Here is a 21,560-nt window from a genome sequence, read left to right as displayed (position 1 = left end):
GAATCCAGCTCACAGCCAAAGGTCTCAGAGAGTTACATGTCCACAGCTAAACCAGCAATCTGTTTTAACTCCTTTCTTCATTCTCTCAAAAGGAAGTCTACAATGAGTGTGCACAATTTCCAGTCCACGGTATTACAGTTCATGCTATACACATGTGCCCAAAAAAATGGAAGTTATTAAAGTTATGTACCTCCCAATGCTTCTTTAGCCAGTTGCATCTCTTGGAATTCTCCCTCCAGTTGTTCCTTCCTGTTTTCCAGTTTAGCTGCGGCCTGCTGAAGCTCGTAAACACCAGATTCTAGACTTTCTTTGTCAGAATTGAGAGAAGCAATAATCTGTCGAGCAGGGAAAAAATATATATATATCAATTTTGGTTTTATACTTATAAACTTTACAGGAGATTTTACATATCGTACATGAAAGAAAATAATTGTGTCCTAAAAAAAAAAGGTTTATTTATTAAAAATTTACAACTAAGAAGCTGTAAGCTTTTTGCAACTGCTTTTTGAAGGGATTAAAAAGAATAATATTTAACATTTACAGACTTCAGAAATGATGACGGCAAAACAATCATCTATAATGTGAGAACAAATGGGCCACAACCCTCTTAAAGTATCAATTTTAAGACTGAAATATTGCTCCTTGCAGGTAGCAGTACCTGACAAACATTCCCTTGGAGTAACTTCAAACTCAACCCCTTATAACTACTTCCCCCCATCATGGAACTGCTTCTAAGTGACAATAAATCTGAAATATTGCTCCTTACAGGGAGCAGTACCTGACAAACATTCCCTTGGAGTAACTTCAAACTCAACCCCTTGGAGCTACCCCCCCCCACCCCCATCATGGAACTGCTTTTTAAGTGACAAGAAATCTGAAATATTGCTCCTTACAGGAAGCATTACCTGACAATCATTCACCAGGAGTAACTTAGTCAACCTGTGGTGCTACCCCCCACTGACCCCCTCTCCTCATCATAGTCCTGCTCTATGAGCGAAGCATTGCTGGAGAGCCAATCTTATCCCAGAGCAGAAGTGGGTCATCTGTGTTTTATCATCTACATCATCATAAGAACATCCTGCCAGTTAAGTTACTCTTGTTCAAACAGAATGATGAGATGCCTCTAAATACCTCTGACTGGGCTCTGTTCTCCCGTTCTGCTGCGGTCAGCTGTACCACCAGTTCGGCCTTTTCTTTCGTCAGATCCTCTTTCTCTTTGGCTATCCTTCCGGCCACGTCGGTCACTTTCTCCATGTCCTTCCTAGTGTGTAACAGTTCTTCAGCCAGTGAGGACTTCTGTCGGTTGAGCTGTAATTAACAACATTGAGGGAACTTGTATTGTGAAAGCAATCTCACCCACTGTCCACTCTGCATGTTGGTATGGTATTTTATATAGTTTTATATCATATGGTAATGTATTACAATGTATGGTATTTTATCATTTGGTATGGCATTGTATAGTAATGTGTTATATTGTACAATAGTGTATAGTATGGTATAGTATATTGTATGGTATGGTATGGAAACAGTACTGTTTGATAGTATATCATTTGGTATACATTATTGTATAGTAATGCATTGTATTGTAATGTGTTGTATTGTATCATAGGGTATTGTATTGTATCATAGGGTATTGTACTGTATCATTTGGTATAGCATTGTATCATAATGTATTATATTGCACAGTATTGTATAGTGTGGTATAGTATTGTATTGTATGATATGGAATGGAAATAGTATTGTATGATATTCTGTCTTTTCTGTCTTTCTTAAAACGTGACACTCCACACCATCTTTTTTTTGCACACCTGTGACACAGATTCTTGCAGATCTGACTTCTCCTTGCTGAACGAGTTCAACATATCCTCGAGTCTGTTTCGGTTATCCTCCATGTCGGAGAGACTGTGATTCAGTCCCATCTTCTCGGCATCGACGTCCATCTTCTCGGATTCGACCCGCATCAGTTCCTCCTGCAGGTTACCCTTTTCCAACTCCACCTCATTCTTGTCTCTCAGGAGAGCAGTCTTCTCGTCCTCCATCTGCAGACCACAGAAGAAAAAAAAACTGCAAAAATTGGAATGTCTGGTGGGAAATTCTGAGAATCTAGTCAGCCTTCATATATCGACTTGATCAAGAGCCGATTGAAAAGAAAGCAGCTCATTTTCATGACTTGAAATCAGATCATTTTTCCCAAAAAATGTGATTTTGGAAGTGGTGCTAAGAATGACTCAACTTACCTAACAGGGTCTCCATTGTTGCCCTAAATAGATACTAGACAGTCCAACAATGGTCCTTAATCATTAGAATTGAATGTTCAACCGCAAAAGCATTTGGCAACAATGAAGGTTTACTTCTCCAATCTTAACATTCCTCAAAACCTGAGACTGATTTGGAGGGTGAGAATCTCAAGAAAAGTACTTTTGAGAACATTTATCAAATTTTCATATCACAACAAAATATTGTGGCAAAACTAAAGAAATTTTTTAAGTTTCTCCACCAAATCAATCAAGAACATTGTTTTGCCTCTGCCTACCCCTAGTCAATCCCCTCTAACCGAAACACTCCAACATAAATGCTGAAACTTTACAACATGGATACAACCACAGGAATAAAATACCTACATCATTGTTTTGCAAGAGACACACTCAATGTCCCTAGAGTCTCCTATTAATTTCAATTCTAACCTTTGAAATTAATTTTGGGTGACTTTACCTGAGCAATGACCTTGTTCAGGTCAATTTTATCCTGTGCGAGTCCTTCGTTCAAGGCCTGCATCTTATGGATAGCATCTCTAAGGGATGACTCCTCAGCCGAGATCTTAGTAAGCTCTGCTTCCAGCTGAGCCTTTTGAGCCTCTGTTCTGGTCAGGGTTTCATCTTTTAAGAGAAAGGGAAGATGGAAACAGTGTTGATGTTTGTTTCGAAAACTGTTGTGAAACTGCCGTGAGTAGGAAAACGGTGTGTGTTGCTTGCGTACATAGGTGTAGCATTAGACATTAAAAGCAAAACATGTACATGCTGCTGTTTAAGTAACTTGGGGGGGTTACGTAATTCATGCAAGGATTGCAAATGATCGTTTTCTTCTAAACGGATGTTAATACTAATAACTAATAATTCAATTCACTTCATAATTGAAAAACATTTTCCCAAAGTGCATTTTCATACTAGTATTACCATCGAGCATCAAGAAAACAGAAAGCTGCAATTTTGTGCTCCTTGTTTTTGTCAATATTGTTGAGTGAAACTTTGACCACCCATGCTAACAAACTCCATCGCCATTGGGTGTCGGTATCAAAAACCCATCAAAACTTGATCAACAATTCAATGGATAGAGATTCTTTAAACTTAAAGACAATAGAATGAATTCAATTAATCAATTTATGCCCCACCTATCTCAGCTTTCTCCTGTTCCAGGACGTCTCTCTCTAAGTTAGCCTTATTTAGGGCTTCCTTAATGGTAACCAATTCCTCCTTCAGAGTAGAATTCTTGCCTTCCATCTGTTCAAGAAGTTTGTGACTGTAATTCAAAAACAACGGAAGAGTAACAATGCTTGAATCAAATGGTAAGCAAGAGTTTCTTTTATCAGATAAAAATACACTTCTAATTACTTTCTCAGGACACAATGGCCAGGTTGAACACCCAGGTATTAATGTATGTATGTATTTTAGTTCCTCCTGCAAGTAGGAACTCGCAAAGAAGCCATCATTGGCTTATCAAAGCCGCAAGCTGACCGAAGTCGGTCTCTTAGATTCATATTTAACGTCCATGATTATGAATTGTCAACAACTCTGTAACTGTGGATGGACGACATACATTAATATTGGAGTCACTCGAACTCGGGACCTTATGATTGAAAGGCACCTGCGTTAACGGCTGAGCTTACAATCCACGGTAACAATATCGTAATCTTTGTAATTTCACAGTACTTAGCAGGTTACAGTTGTATGTGGAACTTCAAGAACGATTTGCATAAGGGACGAAGTAACCAAGTGGACTAATAGTCAACTTGACATTGAAATCTAAATTTTCCCAATCATGCACACCTAAAATTTACTGAGCTTCAAGTTCAAGGGTTTACAGTCTTGTTCAAGTCCAAGGCCCTCTCACACAACTTTACAACACTTAATGGCAATGGAGATAAAGTGACTTGCCCAAGGACACAGTGTTATGATCTGGCCAGGACTCAAACCTGCAAGATAACATGTATACAGTGTCATTAGTATATCCTGAACAGAAACTTGACAAGTAAAATGATCAAGAAGTTTGCCTGTGGAGGAAGACTGGGAGTGGTGGGGGAGGGAGTCTAGAAGACTGGGAGTGGTGGGAGAGGGAGCCTAGGAGGGGTGAGGAGGGGGAGGGAGTCTAGTAGAGGTGAGGAGGGGGAGGGAGTCTAGGAGGGGTGAGGAGGGAAGAGGGAGTCTAGGAGGGGTGAGGAGGGGGAGGGAGTCTAGAAGGGGTGAGGGAGTCTAGGAGGGGTGAGGAGGGGAGGGAGCCTAGGAGGGGTGAGGAGGGGAGAGGGAGTCTAGGAGGGGTGAGGAAGTCTAGAAGGGGTGAGGAGGGGGAGGGAGTCTAGGAGGGTCAAGGAGGTGGAGGGAGTCTAGGAGGGTGAGGAGGGGGAGGGAGTCTAGGAGGGGTGAGGAGGAGGGGGTAGTACGTGGGCTAATTGGAGACAAAGTCACGTGATCTTCCTGAATGGATAATTTTCCAAACTGTGGTGAGATCTCTTACCTTCTTGTTATCTCATTCTTCTGTCTCTCCATATCTTTCTCCTGGTCCAGCTGTCCATCCTCCAAGTTATCCCTCTCACGTTGCAGGTCTGCATTCGCAGCTTGGAGACGTTCATTCTCGTTGTTCAGTGCCTCGATCTGCTCGTTCAGTGATCTTCTCACATTCTCCAGGGCAGACTTCTCACTGAAAATTGTTCCAAAACGGTAAGTAATATATTCACCATAGCAATGTTTGGAATGTGCCACGTCTCAAAATAAATCTTTCTCAATGGTGATACTTCCATGTGAGGACAGACAAGTAGATCGTAACAGTTCTTCAAAAGTATTGATCTTGAAGAGCATCGCTTTAGTTTGATATATTTTCATGTAGGTTCCCTTCAAAATTAAATTTTTCCCACAAAAGGGGAGATAAACTCCTCCACTTAGACTTCCAATACCCACCACGCCCGCACCATTCCACCCGAGGTCGTCTCGACTTATCCTTTCCTCAGATACCATATATAGTAACCCTATGAAATACCTAACATGCACCCCTATTACATTTTCCTGCCAGATGAGGTAACTTTCTATACCAACAGCAGGTTTCTGTGTTTCATTCTCAGTTTCCAATGGCCAAATGACGACAATTAACAATTTCGGGCATGCCAAAACTTCTGAGGCTTGAAAACAGAGATAATCTTAAAACAACATCATCTCTTACCTTCCAGATGCCTCCAGAGAATTCCTGATTCTATCCCTGTCTCTACAGGCATCATCTGCCTGCCTCTGAGCTGCGTTCAGATTCTCTTTCAGACTCTGCATCTCTCTTTCAATCTGCCTCTTGTCATCCTCGCTGTCCTCCAGCTTCTTCTTCAAGGAACTTATTTCATCTTTAGATGAGCCAAGTTTTACTTTAAGTTCCTAGGTTAAAAAAAAAATTAAAAATGGTTTTAGAACATGTCATAACCATGAGCTTTCAATCAATCTTTGAGATATTTTACTTGAAATACTTTACTTGAAATGTATGACTCAGGTATCACAATACCAAATCAACGAAACAGTTGGTCTGATAACCTCAAACATTTCTTACCTTCCAGATACCTCCAGTGAGTTCCTGATTCTATCCCTGCCTCTACAGGCATCATCAATGCTATTTTTTTAACACGATGACCTCCACCGTAAGAATCACGAGCAAGAATTAATCAAAATGGTTTTACTCACTTGGACCTGTAGTTGTCTCTTCTGCAGAGCCGCTTGGACGGCAGAGAAAGTGGAGTCCGCGAAGGCGGGGGACCTCATTCTGCTTGGAGATCTCATCGGTGAGCCAGCCCTGCGAGGGGAAGGGGAATGAGGGGTTGAGAAACGGGAATAGGAAGGTGATTTGGATCTGGGTTTTAGTGAGGGACAAGGATGGACAAGGCAGGTTAAGTAGGAAGGGTTGAAGAAGAGCAGAACATTAACGACCAACCAATGATGATGGCACAAATAACAGGTGACAAAGATCACAGTAGAGAGAAAGACAAGATGGATGCTGTACTGCTACATGTAAATGTGACATTACTGAAGAGGTGAACAATCTTGGAGAAGTACTGGGAAGCCAATGCTACTGTTTCTCTAAAGACGTTGATTTTCAGGTTGAATTTAAAAGTAATGATTAATAGGCTAACATCTGCTAAAAGCTGGTTTCAGTTGTAGAAAGCCATAGCAGTTCCAGAGTTAACTTTTCAAGTTCTAAGGAAGTTCAGAAATGTCAAGTTTGACACCTATTAGGTATGTCGCCCATTTCTTTTAGCATTTCATCTCATTTCAAGGTGCGTAAAGGTAAACACTGAGTAAAACACAAGGGGTAGGGATTAAAGAACTCTTCCCAAGTTACCAACTTCAACATAGATATAGCACAGAGGGTGAAAGTTTCAACCACATTTGCTCACTGTTATTGCAGAAAATGACAAAACTAACAAGAGGGATTTCACTTTTCTCCTCACTTTATACCCAAAAAATTAAAATATTTGAGTCCATACTGCTAACTGTTATCCCACCCTTTTCAGCTTATAAATCAGAAATAGCTTGCAGGAATCCCCATTTCATTGGATAAACTTTTCCAAAAATTTTCTCTTGCAATGGCCTTCTAAAATAACGTAAATACGCGTGGTAGAATATCAGAATTCCATTTTCATTCACTACTTACCTCAAAGGTGTGGATTTGGCAAAAGGAGATGCAAAGCCACCGTCTGTAGTAAACGTGTCTTCCAAGGGCATGTTGCTCTCCGTGATGGAGCCCTCCGCATCCTGTATCACTGCCTGAGCGATGTCCCTGAGGGCAGCGTGCAATGATTCACATTGCTCCCGCATACCTTGGATGGCCTCGGGCTCGGCGTCTTCATGAGAAGCCTCAGACCTACTGAGATCCCCTCTGGAGGTTTGGCTTGACACAGCATTCTTCAGATGGGTCTCCTTCTCGGCCACTTCGATCTCAAGTTGTTCGTTTTCTGATGTTAAATCGTTAATTCTGGGAATGAATCAAATATATCTTGATGAAAGAGTGTGAAATAAGAAGCTAACCCAAGAATCATCTTTACCCTACAAGGTGTGACAGAAATACTTGTGACAAAGAAATTATACATCCACGAAAAGAGTTAACAAGTCCTTTTGCGACTCATTGTGGCTTTGAAAGTCATTTTCGTTTTGTTCCCGTAATGTCCTTGCGACATCAGTTTCACTTGGCTTTTCTCTTTTCATATCAACTACAATCATACATCCCAAATGAGGTAACATTCTGTTTACCCTGTTAGGTGCTAACATTCATCACAGGATGTTTATTACTAAAGTCAATGAAAAATTGTGCGCTCCTTTCTTAACTCCTAATTTATTTCTTGAATTATTGGATCCACTTGGACCCTTAACAGCATCAAAACTACCCATCTGATTCAGAGCTCTGTGGTGAACCTACTTAGCCTGTAGTTGTTCCCTCTCTGCATTAAATCTCCCCTCTGCCTCTATCAGGTCTTTCACTTTCTCCCTCAGCTGGGTCTGCAGTTGCATCCTCTCCAGTTTCTCTTGCTCTAGCTGATAGGACGGGTCGGAGGCCCGCAGGTTGGTGTCGACGGTAGCGCAAGCAGAATGGACGTCGCGACCCGTTTTTGTCATGTCTGCACGGATCTGAGCCAATTCCCTGATGATAATCAAGGGAAAAAAGACGAAAAACAGTCAAAGAAAAAACACAGTCATAATAAGTCTGATAAGTCATAAAAAGCAATCAACAAAAAAGACCATAGTTTTTTGAAATTAACAGAAGTAAGAAGAACTTCTCAGAATGATTGAGACACGGATCAGATTTAGGAATAAAGTAGTAATTAGTGTGTAATATTTTTACCTTTCAGTGGCAGTCTTCATTTCACCATAAGACCGACGGAAGTCCACCACGCTCCTCCAGAGGGACAGAAGACGGTTGTGTTCATTGTTGAAATAGTCGTTGAAAGACTGTCAGGATAAAGGAATCAAGTTGTTTGTTTAGAACAGGGGTAAGTATGAAATCGATCATATCAGCCACAGTGAAATTTTGTATCCCATCTGTGGGCTGCACCAAATATAGCGGTTCCAATGACAAAACAAAGTTCAGAACATTCTGCACACATATTGTCCATCTGCCCTGTTGAATTATCCTATCACATGTACAGGTAGGTCCTATTATCCTATTACATGTAGGCCCTATTATCATATAAAATGTAGGCCCTATTATCCTATAAAATGTAGGCCCTATTATCCTATCACATTTATGCCCTATTACCCTATAAAATGTAATATCCTATTACATGTAGGCACTATTATCCTATCCCATGTATGCTATATACGACTGAAAAACTGCCATTCTTCTACTTCATTGTTTCAGCTGAATTTAAAGAAACATTTCTCTAGTATTATAGGGATCTGCAGGCCAGGGTTTTGAAAACCTCAGGTGCCCAAGAAAATTGCATCCAGGTTGAAACTATTGCCCCACCAGTGGTTTGCCAACTGATACAAAATATGGTTACAACTCTTGTGTAAGTTTTAACGTTACATTTCTTAAAAATGAGGACTGTTATTACGAAATAGTTTTGTAATTGATCACTGTTTTTGCAATAAAATTGTAAAACATTTTGTCAATTTTTTGTGGTAGAAAGAATCATTACTGTAATAACTCTAGAACAACCAGAAAAACAAGAACAACCAATGTTACAGTAGAGACCGGAAACTTTATAAACTATGTAGATTTGGAAAAGTGCAACATTGGGAGTTTGGACAAATAAACAAGTAATTTAACAAACTTAAATATTAATAATAATGTGTTTTTTTACCTTTTCTTCTTCCCGCCACTCATTTTCTCTCTCTTCGAATTCACCTTTGGTGGTGGAAATTTCCCCCGTCAGTTTTTGTAAGTTTTCGTTTAGGGTTTGGTTAGCTTCAGTCGCTTGATCCAGCTGTTCCCTTAGCATAGAGTTGACCTGAGCAAGGCTAGTACTCCTATCGAGACGAAAGTGAGCAAAATTTGAATGTATATAACCTTGATGGTATTGCGAATTTTGGGAACCATGTAAGAATGAAAGAGTTAACTCACTATGATGTGATACTAGAACTATTGAGGTTTCAAAGGGAATGTGTACATTTCCAATGTCCTGATATTCTATTGCAATTTTAATGATTGTCCAATCGTCCAAGATGACTAATTGTCCGTAACATCAAATTCAGATTCCATTGTAACTCAAACCACCAAACAATAATACATTGGTATCACCCTCAATTACTTTGGAGATACTGAAATAAGACATTAATAGTGATAGACCTAAGATCCACCGAAAGGGAAGTTTTAAGTGCCCAAAGCTGGTATTATATTTACCAAACCTACACAGGTCTTAAAATTCTTAAACATTTGCCCTCATAGTATTGTCTTGTGCATTGTTAATCAATGTACTCATTACATTTTAATTCCAAAAAACACAAACTTTCAAGCACTTGCTTTTTAAGAAGTAAATCTCTGATTTGGCTTATGATCATGTTGCAAAATTCTAAGAAATTTCCAGAGCCCAATGCTACCATTGATCAATGATGAAAGAGCAGAAACCACAGAGAATTAGCAATAAATATACATCATACGATCAGAGCAAAATTGTAAATTAAGGGTGTCATTAATAGCTAACTGGTTTGTTCAGGTATGTTTCTCACAAACATCAGAGGTTCAACTTTTGTGAGTTTGATAACTTTGGTTTCTCTGTTTCCCTGCGAACGAGTCAGTCGTTGCGATGATACCAACTTTCGTTGTAAAGCAACACAAAAAGAACATTTATGTGTTGGAGTACGAAAAGATCTTTACCACAGAGAAGACATTTAAAAGTTCAAACCAAGTTGTTACTGTAAGAGGTCACCAAACATGATCACGATCATGGATAACTTATTTAAGGAAAAACTGATATGTTTTGTGATTCTTGTTAATTAGCCACTATAATAAGCCTAATTACCTCTGTTGTTCTTCCTCTAATCTAATGAGGGTGCTCTCCAGATCTGACGAATGTTCCTTTTCCCTCTCCTGGAGTTTTCGCTCAACGTCTTCGAGCTGGCTTTGAAGACTGTCAGACTGTGACTGAAGCTAGGAATGGAAACAAACAAAAAAGATCACTTTTTACTCCAAATTCCGGAGATAAAATTAACCAGTATCACATAGCAAAATGCTATGGGAGATGTGCAACTGGCTTTACAAGGGGGGAGATGTCCAGCAGAGTTTGTACACAGAAACCAACTTGTTTTAAAAGAGAAAAATTTGGGTGACTTCAACACTGCTACAAGTAGTCTGAACACTAAAATTATTCTCTGCAAAAGTAACAGATAATTATACTACAGAGAAGAGTCATTATAGCTGGAAACAACTTTAGATGAAACGTTAAAACATGAAGTGTGTTTACAATGTTCTATTGATGAAAAATGAAAAGAGGTTACACTGAACGAATATATATCCTAGGTGTGTGCATGAAAGTATAATGAGTTCCTCCACAGTACTTGTAAAAGTGTCATTCCTAAGTCCATTTAATCTACTGTGAGATCGCTGGCTAAGAAAAGTAAGTTTGTTCTTCACAAAGTGGCCACAAGTTCCTTGCGAACAAAATACTGAGGTGTACACACAAGCATGATATCTCTCACCATAATGTAAAAATGACAAAGTAACTAAATCATTTTTATCTCTGACATTAACATCACATTCACAACAAACATTTTAAAATCCTGACAACCTCTCTGTTGCCTTTCAATACAAATATTCAAAATTACCTTACACCTACAAAGTTTCACTGTAGTTAAGTTGTCTAACTAGCATAACATTTGAATGCATGCAAACTGCATCTCAGGTTTGGGGGGGAGCACAAATTTTAGAGGTCTTGAAAGGAAAATGTGTTCAAGTACGATGGGTGAATCTGGTGAGAAGTGGAACATGATTATGGAAGAAACCCCGCTAAATCTGGGAATCCTCTAAAAGAGTTTACGTGCATGTTGTCGAAATTGACAAATTGTCTGAGAAATATTTCTCTGTTTAAAAATTGCAGAATAAGTTCTACTTGCAGTGCGAGATGACCTACAGCATCACTGTCTTAAAATAAATACTGGATTCTTTTCAGCGATTAGCTAGCATACCAACATATGCAGTAAAAGTCTTTTTTTCTAAATAAATCATTTTTTCATTGAAAAGGACAAGTTTCAAAACTCACAGTCAAGGAATTTCTATCTGTTTCTAAAGATTTATCCCTCAGTTGAGACTCTAAGTCTCCACACTTTCTCTTGTACTGTAAGACCTGTAGAGAAAAAGAAATTTGTCATGTAAATATTTCACTTTTTGGAGCCATATTTTGATAAGCTGCTGAACCATCCTTCAGCATTTGTTTTCTTTTTCCATCTCAGGGTTTGTTCATTGTAGAGACTCCTGCCCACCACCCCTGTCCACCCAAATCTTTACTGCTACTTTCTTTCACAAGAAAGTGATATTTGTTATATACTTTGAATTCTAGTGTATTAGTATGATGAAATTTCTTTATTGTGGTACTGGTTCTGGTTCAGTTAAAATGAAATGAATTCAGGAAAATCTTAAATAAAACTTTTAATATAAAAAACTAAAAATGGCAATAAATAAGGCGAAGTATAAATATTATATCCTATTTGTGCCACTAAATTATCTGACCTAGATAAATATATGCATTTTTGCAGTGCTCTTAAATAGCTAACTTGTCCAATTAAATATATTAGAAAAAATTAAATTAAACATACTCTACCAGATATAATTATTTTAATTGTTTTAGCCTATAGGCAAAAACCTCCTTAGCATATTAGCCTGAAAATTAAATGGTATGCTACCCTGGTTTGTTTCCATTTCAATGTGCCCAAATTACCACTGGGTCCTTCCCTGAAACGAATACTGACCAGCCACAGTAATCCCACTTCGGCAGAAGTGGCAAGTGGACACACCCACAGTATGCAGTAATTCTTGTTTCACCAAACAGCTTGGGTATGTTCAAAGAAGTTCACACTAAAATTGGCCATACACCGACTAAGAAACCCTCACCCTGCCCTGCCCTCACCCTTTCTGGCTACTGCTTTCCATACATTACATAACCCCCACCCCCTTTCTCCTTCTTACATTAATTAGTGAAAGTAACTGAGCTTTAAATATATCATACTCTTCACATTAATCCTACTCTTTATATTAATTAGTGAGAGTTACTGGTGTAAAAATCCTACCTTTGCTTGAAGTTTTTGTACCAGTTGTGCCTGTCTTTGCTGTCCATCCTGGTAAGCCTGTAGTTTTCTTTTGTAGCTGGCATGTTCTTCCTCAAGTTTCCTCCGCAGTTCAACATTCTGAGATACGAGATTCCTGTTCTGTTCTTCCCGTTCTCTATCAATGCCACCCTCCGACTTGTACGAATGTTCCAGCTGCACGTGAGAAGGACAAATTATACAAACACTGTTCACCTATTAAATGCAAACAAACAAATTTTCATAATTATTATAATTATTTCACTTAAAAGTTTACAAACTCAGGATGCTGAGCCCACAAGCCTCAAGGTATTAATGGAAGATGCTGTACTTCAAAGCATCAACCTGCATATACTAAGAGGCAGAATGGATTAAAAACGTATTAAAAGAAGGGTAAAGGAATCAGGATTTTCAGCAATTTTAGAACATCCCCGCTTTCAAGTTCTTGCCCCGAAATTGATTGATTTCTGCTTGCAACACGGTTGACCTTACCTGAGGACTATACATGTCTGTGGTCAGTTCTCCAGCGAATAGAATTCTTGCAACGTTAAAATTAATTTCACCTCGTTAATCGTTTGGCCATAGATCATCGTTCACAGGTTTAAATGCACTAAATACTGATAAGTCCAATAGTACACAACAAGACTTGTATTTCATGCAGAAATCTTCTTCCTGACATTTGATACAGAGGAAGCTGGTATACTAAGCATGCATTGTATATCATACAGTACAAACCATTGCAGCACTGTTGTCAAAAGATATATGTGTTTGGATTCTAAATCACACAAAAGATAAATTCTAAGCTGTTTCCTTCCTGTCCCTGTTCCATTATGCTGTTAAAGATAATAAATTTAACTGCAAGGTGGATACATTACAGTACCTTACTCAGCTGTATAAAATCTATTGTATTAAAGTGTCAAAAAGAGGCTGCAAAGCTTTTTATGCAAAATTTGCATGATCTGTTTGTACATGTATGTGCCAATATTAAATATTGACAAAATACAGCAACAGCTCAAAGTGATAGAGGCTAGAGCTTTCCTTAAAAATTGTCCTTTTTAAAAACAAAACACCAACTGCAAAGAATCAATATTTGCAGACGAGTTTTTTTTTTCACATTTTTTTCTTCACATCCCAGCAATGGTGTTTCTATCCCTGCAAACAATGCAGTGACGTCAATGAAATCAGGATTGATATTTTTTCGCACAAAAGTTTGGTCAGATATTGTTTATTTGTTCCATCATACAGCTAACCTGTTTTACAAGAAGACACGCTGTGTGCTAAAGTCAATAAAAACTTCATGTTTGCGGGAATAAAAAATAAAAATAGTTTAAGTATTTTTATGCTAGCGCTAAACTTCAGCTTTAAGTAAAGGAGATAGATTCTGTCGATCACATCCATTGATTAAACATGGTCTACTTTTTTCGTAATAATGTTCAATTCTACTCATTTGCCATTGTACTCATTTTTTTAACTACTTTTGTGGAGATAACCCTAAATAAGTAAATTTTTTATCGACCCAGGGCATAGCAATAACCAGGTCTCATAATATTACATGTAACTGCAGCTTGTAAGCCTTGTAGTACTTAGAGGAAAACAGATGAAACAGAATCTTGCCATCAATGATGTGTAGTCCCACAACAAAGCAGGTAACATAGTCTATGTAGGTCGAAAAATTAACTTCCATGCCATGAATTTCTTTTATAAAAGTGAAGTAAAATCAAGGGCACACCACCTCTTTTGTTTCGCATGATTTAGCTTCTACTTCCAGGGCTCCTTCATTGTTTAAATAAAAAGATTCATCTCCATTGATGCCATTTTCGCCCTCTAAAAAATATCTCTCAGAATGATGATTGGTAGCTTGAGTTTCAATCTCTTCTTCTTCTTCCTCATCTTCATCTTCCTCCTGTTCTTCTTCTTCATCTTCTTCAAAATGAGGTTCTAGTTCACTCGGCATCGAGTTCGTAACCGGTGCGGGATCTAGTGTCACGACTGGTTCAGAGAACCTCCTTGGAGAGGCTGAACCGTTACGAGAGTGAGTTGGACTGATCCCGGTGGTCATGTCTGAGTACCGTCTCTCTCCTCTCCGGATGAAATGGTTGATCTCCGAGTTGTAGTCGTCCAGCGAGCGAGAGACTCCTCTATTCAAGCTGATTGCGTCCTCCCACTGTGAGGTATATAGATACATTGTTCGCTCTCATTGAACCCACCATCGCTAACAGCAAGTAGCACAGGTTTGTGTACGTGTGTTGGTGCAAATGTTATATTAAAATGTCAAAGTTCAGGTGAGTGCACATGAAGAATATAAAGACACACAAGAAAGAGTGACCGACTCGAAGAAATGCTCCAGGTTCCAAAGAGCGATCAGAAAAAGAGCGAACGATTCAAGGGTCTATTGTATGTGAAGTTGTGAACCATGGTTGGCCATATAGCCTTAGGCTCCCCCATAGATTAAACACAGGGATACAGCCCGGCAAAACCCAGGATGGTGGAGGATCATGGGATAAAGTATGTGGTAGTCGCAAAGATAACCCCATTGTTTATCCCAGTATAACAATGTATCATTTTGATGTAATACAGTGAGAATTACAATCCATGGTGTACAAGTGATGGATTGGGAAGAGGTTTAAGGGAAGGGGAGGAAAGGGGGGGCAGAAATGGCCATACAGTTTCACCAGCATTGACTATTAAAAACATCTACTTCCCAATTGTACATTTCCTATCAAAGCAATGAATGGATTATAGACAGATGACTAGTGAAGGTCAAGGTTAATGAGTTTATAAATACAGAGTGACAGTTGTGAAAAGAGAGCTTCTGTGCATGGATATCAGAAACCATAGCGTTTAATATTAATAGAACCTCAGAACCTCAGGAATAGAACCTCAGAACCTCAGAAATTCAGAACCTCCAAAACTGCTAAACAAATATGTGAACGCTAAATTATTCCTGCACATCTTTCTTGGACGCAGCTATGAAATTTAATTCACCGCCAAAAAAAAGCAATTTGCAAAGCCATGGTAGTCTGGTGCAGAATATGGTACTCTGCATGACCTTGAACGGACAGGTCAAAGGTCAACAAAGAATATATGCAACATCTATTGAGAAGAGGAAAGACACAGAAAGTTAAAAGGAGTTCAAAGTTTCAAGAAACAACAATCAGAGACACACACAGACATAATGTAATTTTCAACAGTTAAGCCTATTGTTTGCTAAATGATTAAATTGTGAATGATAAATGAACAATTTTTGATCTCCCGACTGGTAATATGTAGAAAGGATAATATGTAAGAAAGGATAATATGTAAGAAAGGATAATATGTAGGAAAGGATAATATGTAAGGAAGGAGACTTTTATAGGATGGTCCATTTAAGTTGCTATCTTAAGTGCCACTGGAGGTAGGTAGCCAATGAACTACATTTGACAAGAACACCCAACTTGTACAGTATACAGTACAAACGACCATTTATCGACAACTTTTACCCCTTTCCAATGCTTAATGACACATGAAAAACTTTCTCAGCCTCCCTGACCAATAAATTTAACAGACTTTAGGGCCTGGAGAGGAAACTTTTATAGGACGGTAAATTCAATTTGCTATCTTCAGTGCCACTGGATGTACAGTAGAGCCAATGAACTACAAAATAGAACAGCAAAACTGTGTACACATGACCACATTATACACAACTTTTATCCCATTTCAAATCATCTATTTAATCTTTATAGTATGCTTAGAAACAGTCTTAAACTAAATCTATAACAATTTCTCTAATCTTGTTTTGTTGCTATTTTGCCTTCAAAATCAAATAAAGTACACTTTATTTTCTCATTTTTCCCTTTTCCTTGCAATAAAGCTTTCTTCATATTGACCAATGACAATATAAAATATCTGAGCTGGTGTGTATCACAAACATCACACAATGAAACCAACAGAATCACTTATAGTAGCAACGTACAAATTAAATAGCAGTGTAAAAATTAAATCTGCAAATATTAAACTTATACCTAGTACTTAGCTGATCATATAATTTTCCCCAAAATTTTCAAGGCTGGGCCTTGATTTATTGCAAATCTGGAATGTGAGGAGGGCCATGTAGTACATAAAGTATAAGGCAGCCACCTCAGTAGTAAACATGCACATCATCTTAAAAGCTATTTAGCCCAAAATCAATGCCTCACTGACACAGTGGACTTAAATTCCCCTTACAGTAATACCGAATGCTCAGCACCAATGATTGTGCAGTGCTTATGATTCAACTTCAAACTATTTATTTAATTTCAACACAGAATGCCTCTTAAACTGAATACAAAAAGTCTTTCCAGTGAGTTTTACTGTACATAATATAGAACTACAAATGATTTACTAATGAACTGAATACACTAGATATACACAGAATACAGACTGAGACACAATCACACATCAGTTAATGCAAACAGGGAAGAAAAGGAGCAAAAGAGACAATTTTCCAAAAAGTGCAAAACTTTTTGCAAAATTAAGGAAAACTGAGAAAATGGAATAAGTGCAAAGAACACAAACATAAACTGTGCTACTTGCTTGTTGCACCCTAGATTTCACATATCCACCGTTCTGCGACTGATCCTCCGAGAAAACATCTTCATCTTCTCCACTCTCCATCCTCTTACAGAAAATGTTATCAAAAACTCTCCCTTGAAATCACTTTCTAATCTTCAACAAACAAAAAATGTCTTCACTTCCTAATTAAAAGATATATATATACACTGAATGAGTAAGAGTCTGTCAGATTACAGAGTGTTACGATGAAGTTTGAATATTAACAAACATTTGAATTCATACACAGAGGAGCATCACTCCTCCTCTTCTGGTCCATGATGCAAAGAAGAAGTAAAAAGAGATTTATTGATTTTTCTCCAGACTTAAGAGGCATCCTCAATACATGTAATTGATGTTGTGAAGTTGCTACTCCATTCACACCGCGACCATTGAAAAGGAAGACGCCACTGGGGAGAGGAGACTTGCTAATTTACATGACAATAGAGTGACAAATTGAGCGCTGTGCTGGTTTTCACTGCAGAACTTGAAAGGGATTGATACAAAAACTGTTTACGATGGGTCTTCTCGAGCGGTGAAATAGAATATCAGCTTTGACATCTTCAACAGAACTTTGTCCAACTGTCTGATACACCGGCATCAAATGATTAAAAATTTATGTCACGCTCTCATCATCCTCTCATGTACTGTTTTGGAATGTAAAATTAATCATGTTCTTCATATTATTGTGAATTGTTGCTGGATTTTTATCATGTCTCCTTTGTTCTTTCAATGCCAATGCCCGATCCAGGGACCTCATGTATTGTATTCCCATCACGATGCCGTCCTCGTCTCATAGGGATGAGCTGGTGATATAAATAGTCTGTCACAGGCGAAATCTTTGGAGCAGCTTCCATTGTTATTTAAAAGGGTTGCATACAATTAGCCAAGGATATACCCTTGAAGCTTCCCAGCTGGAGAAGGTGCGGAGTACAATACGAGATTGCTACTTAAGGGATAGAAGCGTGTCGGTCACTAAGGTTAATCCAATTGAATGAAAAGGAATGGTGACAAAACAGGAAATGGATTTATAGATTTTCTTTTAAATTTGTCTTTAAGAGTAAACAAGGGAGCTGTTATCAAAGGAGAATAACTGGCAACTTGATCAATTTCATCCTCTATTGTTCTGAGAAATGGCTATACTGGTAATCAGTTACTAATAGTATGAAACAAGAGTACTCTCAAATAGGCAGAACAGTAGAATATCAATTGACCAGTTGATGAAGGCAGCAATGAAATAGTTAGAAGCAAGAATCACAAAATGTAAAGCAGAGGGTTCACACTGTAAGAATGTGTCTTTTTTCAAGTACAAACTGGCATCCAAAGGCAATCCATCTGTTTTCTGTCTGGAAAGATCTGTCATATTGAACAATAATTCAAAACGAGCGAAAACTGAAAATGGATTTTAGCACAATCGGCTCACTCCACACAAGGCTGAAAGTGGATCTTAAATTTACAGTACTGTAACTGTAACAGAAGACGATTGCTAAAGATTGAGGGTAATGAGGGGGCAATTAGACATTGATAGTTACACTCAGACAGTCAGACTGTATAACTAGATAAGAAATAACCTCTTAATGTAAATCACTTTGACAAAATACTTTTTAAATTTTCCTGATCCATATGTTAACACTCCCTCGTTGTAAATGGCACTGCCAAGTTCCTGGCAAAATTTCCAAAACTTACCAGAATTTGGACATTTTACAAGCAAATGATTTTACAGGCTGTCTTCTTACAACCTTACACTCTTGCATCAGTTGTAACAGAATAAGGCATATTTACAAAGTTACCTATGTTTTCACTAGGGTCTGGATCTCGACAGTTCGCTGAGGCAGCACCACAGTAAAATCTCTGACACACTCCCTTGCCAAGAACATGGAGCTATTTCAGAAAAAGCTCAGTGCCTACACTAATTGGCATTTTAATACCTGAATAACTTTTAGTGGAGAGGGAAATGAGGGAGGGGAAGATGGGAGGGGGACTGAGGTGGAGGGACAGATGAGGGAAATGGAGGGATGGGTGAGGGAGGGGACAGAGTCTGAGGAGAGGGTAGGAACAGGAGAGATGAGGGAGATGAAGGCGGGAGGGGAGGGAGAGGACAGATGAGGGAAATGGAGGGATGGGTGAGGGAGGGGACAGAGTCTGAGGAGAGGGAAGGGACAGGAGAGATGAGGGAGATGGAGGAGGGAGGGGAGTGAGGAAGAGGTATGAGTTTCTACTCACTCTGTCCGCAATGGCCTGGTATTTAATGGCCAGTTCATCCCTGTCGGCCCTGCTTGCTGCCAGGAGGTCCTCCACTCTGCTCAGCTCACTCGAGAGCATCCTATTCTCCTCTTGAACCGAGGACAAGCTCTGGGACAGCGCCATGTCCTCTTCTGTCTCGTGACCGTTCTCCTCCGGGAAGTTTTTGGTCAGAATCTCGCGGAGCCTCGCGGGTACTTTGGTGGTCGAGTCCCCTTCACCTCTCAGTGCAGGCAGTTCTTCATTGTCTTTGTTAGAAAGGACAGTGTCTTCTAATTTCTGTCAAAGTAAATAAAATACTCAGCGTAAGAATGTTGAATGATACATGTTACCCAAGGTTGGGGACCTGAGTCGGCAAATTCACCTTGTGCTGCATTATTTTGTGGCTTGAGACTTGTCGCAACGACTTATGGAACACTTATAATGTAACCCTGGTTTTAGTTTATCTCCAGATCACATCTCCAGATCCAGATCACATGACCTCTTTATAGTCAATTTATGTCGTGCACCCACACAGTGGTCTAGCCACGTGATACCACTTCCCACTCTTTCCCCAGCCCAACCCCCCCCCCATCCCCTCTCATCTCCATTTATGCATTTAATCAAAATGATATAATATACCACGCAAATGTACACTATACCGAAGGGATTGCCCAACATCAGGAGACCAAAGGATTTCACGTTCATATGAGGATATATGACGATTCATATTACGTAGCTTGGTTTGGTCCATTGTGCCAAGTAAGGACCAAACTAACTGTAACAAGGGACCAAATGAGAAAAGGGCAAAAGGACATCACACCGAATAGATCCTTGCAAGATCAGTACTTCACAGAATATAGATTAGTTTGCTTAAATTTCATTTCCCCATATAAACTTAGATGGATGATTTCTTCACTAGCCCACTGCAATGTTAAAATCTCATACACTAAGAGATTTAGAATACTTGTGAACCAGAGCATACCAAAGAATGTTGCAACCAGACTCCATTTCCTATTACAAATATCGGTGTCAGCCAGTCAGGGTTCAATTCTTCATTCACTCTCTTATAATACATACTGTACCCCGTTAAAGAAAAAGAATTCTTTCAAATATTGATAGCATCACTTAATTAGAATGACTAGCTCTTATTTCATTCAGTAATGTAACACTATAACTCACAACCAACAGCACTTTTCATTGCCATGGTTACCATAAGGGCGTTGTTAATGATCAGTTAGTGCCTCATCCATTGCAGTACCGCAACACAACACACGCAAACCGAGCAAAAAAAAAAGACTGACGGCAGAAGTCAACACAAATATTCAGCTTGATCTGCAAACAGACGCCAAGACTTTAGTCAACAGTAAGAAGAACAAACAATGTGCCCAGATTGCTGAAGAGGTACTAGGACAACACAAAAATGTGCTATTTGTACAAGGCCAAAAAGGCTCAAGCAGCAATGCTTTGAACATTGCAGATTCTATCACTTTTTGTGGATATATTTGCCTTTCCACTAACCACGCTGCAGTCTGTGATGTCTAACTTTAAAGGGAACAAGCACTTATATCCATTTTGCAGCAAAATTTCTGCAGGATTGAGATGCTACATTTAACAAACTGCAAACTTAATGCTACCATGTTGTAGGTTGAAGAAAAGGGGGGGGGGGTACTGTAGTTGACAGGAAGGGAGGAGGTTTCCTTAAAGGGACAATGGAGAAGTATTTGAAAGCTGGTCAAAAAGTATCATACACAAAAGAGTTATAATATAATAATATTTGATTTTTATATAGCGCTTTACACCAGTGATAGGTCTCAAAGCGCTTTAAGACTTTATATTACCCCTGGTCAATGATAACCTGTCCCAAAGACAATCCCTCCAGTTATAAACAATATCTAACAGTTTTGAAATGCATCTGCTTACACAATATTGATGTTGTGACAAGGTTTGTATCAGAAGTTTTTCATGGTGCCATCCATAAGAAAGGCAGGCAGTCTACAATGAATATTGGTAGTCACAATCAATGACTCTGTATGTCCCTTTAAGTCAGTCAGTAATGAATTGATTGAAAACTATACGTGCCAAAGTGTTGAATTGAGAGATTTCTAGATAGAATACAGCCACTTTAACATTGTTGAAAAAGCCACTCACAATTCATAGGGAAGGTAATCTCATTATGTACTTACTTGTGTTTGATGGCAAAATCAAATACACCAGACAGGTGTGAAAAGAGCAACATTGTAGGAGTACTTTTTGTTTTAGTAACAAGTGATCCTAAGAGCTTAAATTTGTCGTAGATGA

General features: G+C 38.8%; 1 protein-coding gene across 7 annotated transcripts in view; it reads right to left on the bottom strand.

Annotated features, from left to right (window-relative positions):
- The window catches only part of LOC139976445 (uncharacterized), a 50,305-nt gene that overhangs the window by 15,372 nt on the left and 13,373 nt on the right, over positions 1 to 21,560 (bottom strand). For 3 of the 7 annotated variants that reach the window (XM_071985179.1, XM_071985178.1, XM_071985180.1), the window contains exons 2-17: positions 19,263 to 19,559; positions 12,459 to 12,650; positions 11,435 to 11,518; positions 10,199 to 10,326; positions 9,041 to 9,206; positions 8,080 to 8,186; positions 7,657 to 7,878; positions 6,895 to 7,215; positions 5,928 to 6,093; positions 5,428 to 5,627; positions 4,729 to 4,911; positions 3,389 to 3,516; positions 2,713 to 2,876; positions 1,809 to 2,039; positions 1,132 to 1,308; positions 191 to 335 (exon numbers count right to left, since the gene is read on the bottom strand). In XM_071985179.1, the coding sequence (XP_071841280.1) occupies positions 191 to 335; positions 1,132 to 1,308; positions 1,809 to 2,039; positions 2,713 to 2,876; positions 3,389 to 3,516; positions 4,729 to 4,911; positions 5,428 to 5,627; positions 5,928 to 6,093; positions 6,895 to 7,215; positions 7,657 to 7,878; positions 8,080 to 8,186; positions 9,041 to 9,206; positions 10,199 to 10,326; positions 11,435 to 11,518; positions 12,459 to 12,650; positions 19,263 to 19,406 (2,758 nt within the window). In that variant the 5' untranslated portion in view covers positions 19,407 to 19,559. Of the gene's footprint in view, positions 1 to 190; positions 336 to 1,131; positions 1,309 to 1,808; positions 2,040 to 2,712; positions 2,877 to 3,388; positions 3,517 to 4,728; positions 4,912 to 5,427; positions 5,628 to 5,927; positions 6,094 to 6,894; positions 7,216 to 7,656; positions 7,879 to 8,079; positions 8,187 to 9,040; positions 9,207 to 10,198; positions 10,327 to 11,434; positions 11,519 to 12,458; positions 12,690 to 12,965; positions 13,148 to 14,205; positions 14,638 to 17,024; positions 17,178 to 19,262; positions 19,560 to 21,560 lie in introns of those variants that run through there. The other 4 variants (XM_071985176.1, XM_071985177.1, XM_071985182.1 and 1 more) reach the window with 4 other exon arrangements.

This window comes from Apostichopus japonicus, chromosome 11, assembly GCF_037975245.1.
Source record: "Apostichopus japonicus isolate 1M-3 chromosome 11, ASM3797524v1, whole genome shotgun sequence".
Taxonomy (NCBI): domain Eukaryota; kingdom Metazoa; phylum Echinodermata; class Holothuroidea; order Aspidochirotida; family Stichopodidae; genus Apostichopus; species Apostichopus japonicus.
The sequence above is the reverse complement of the archived record's forward strand: the minus strand, read 5'-3'. Positions and strand labels throughout refer to the sequence as shown.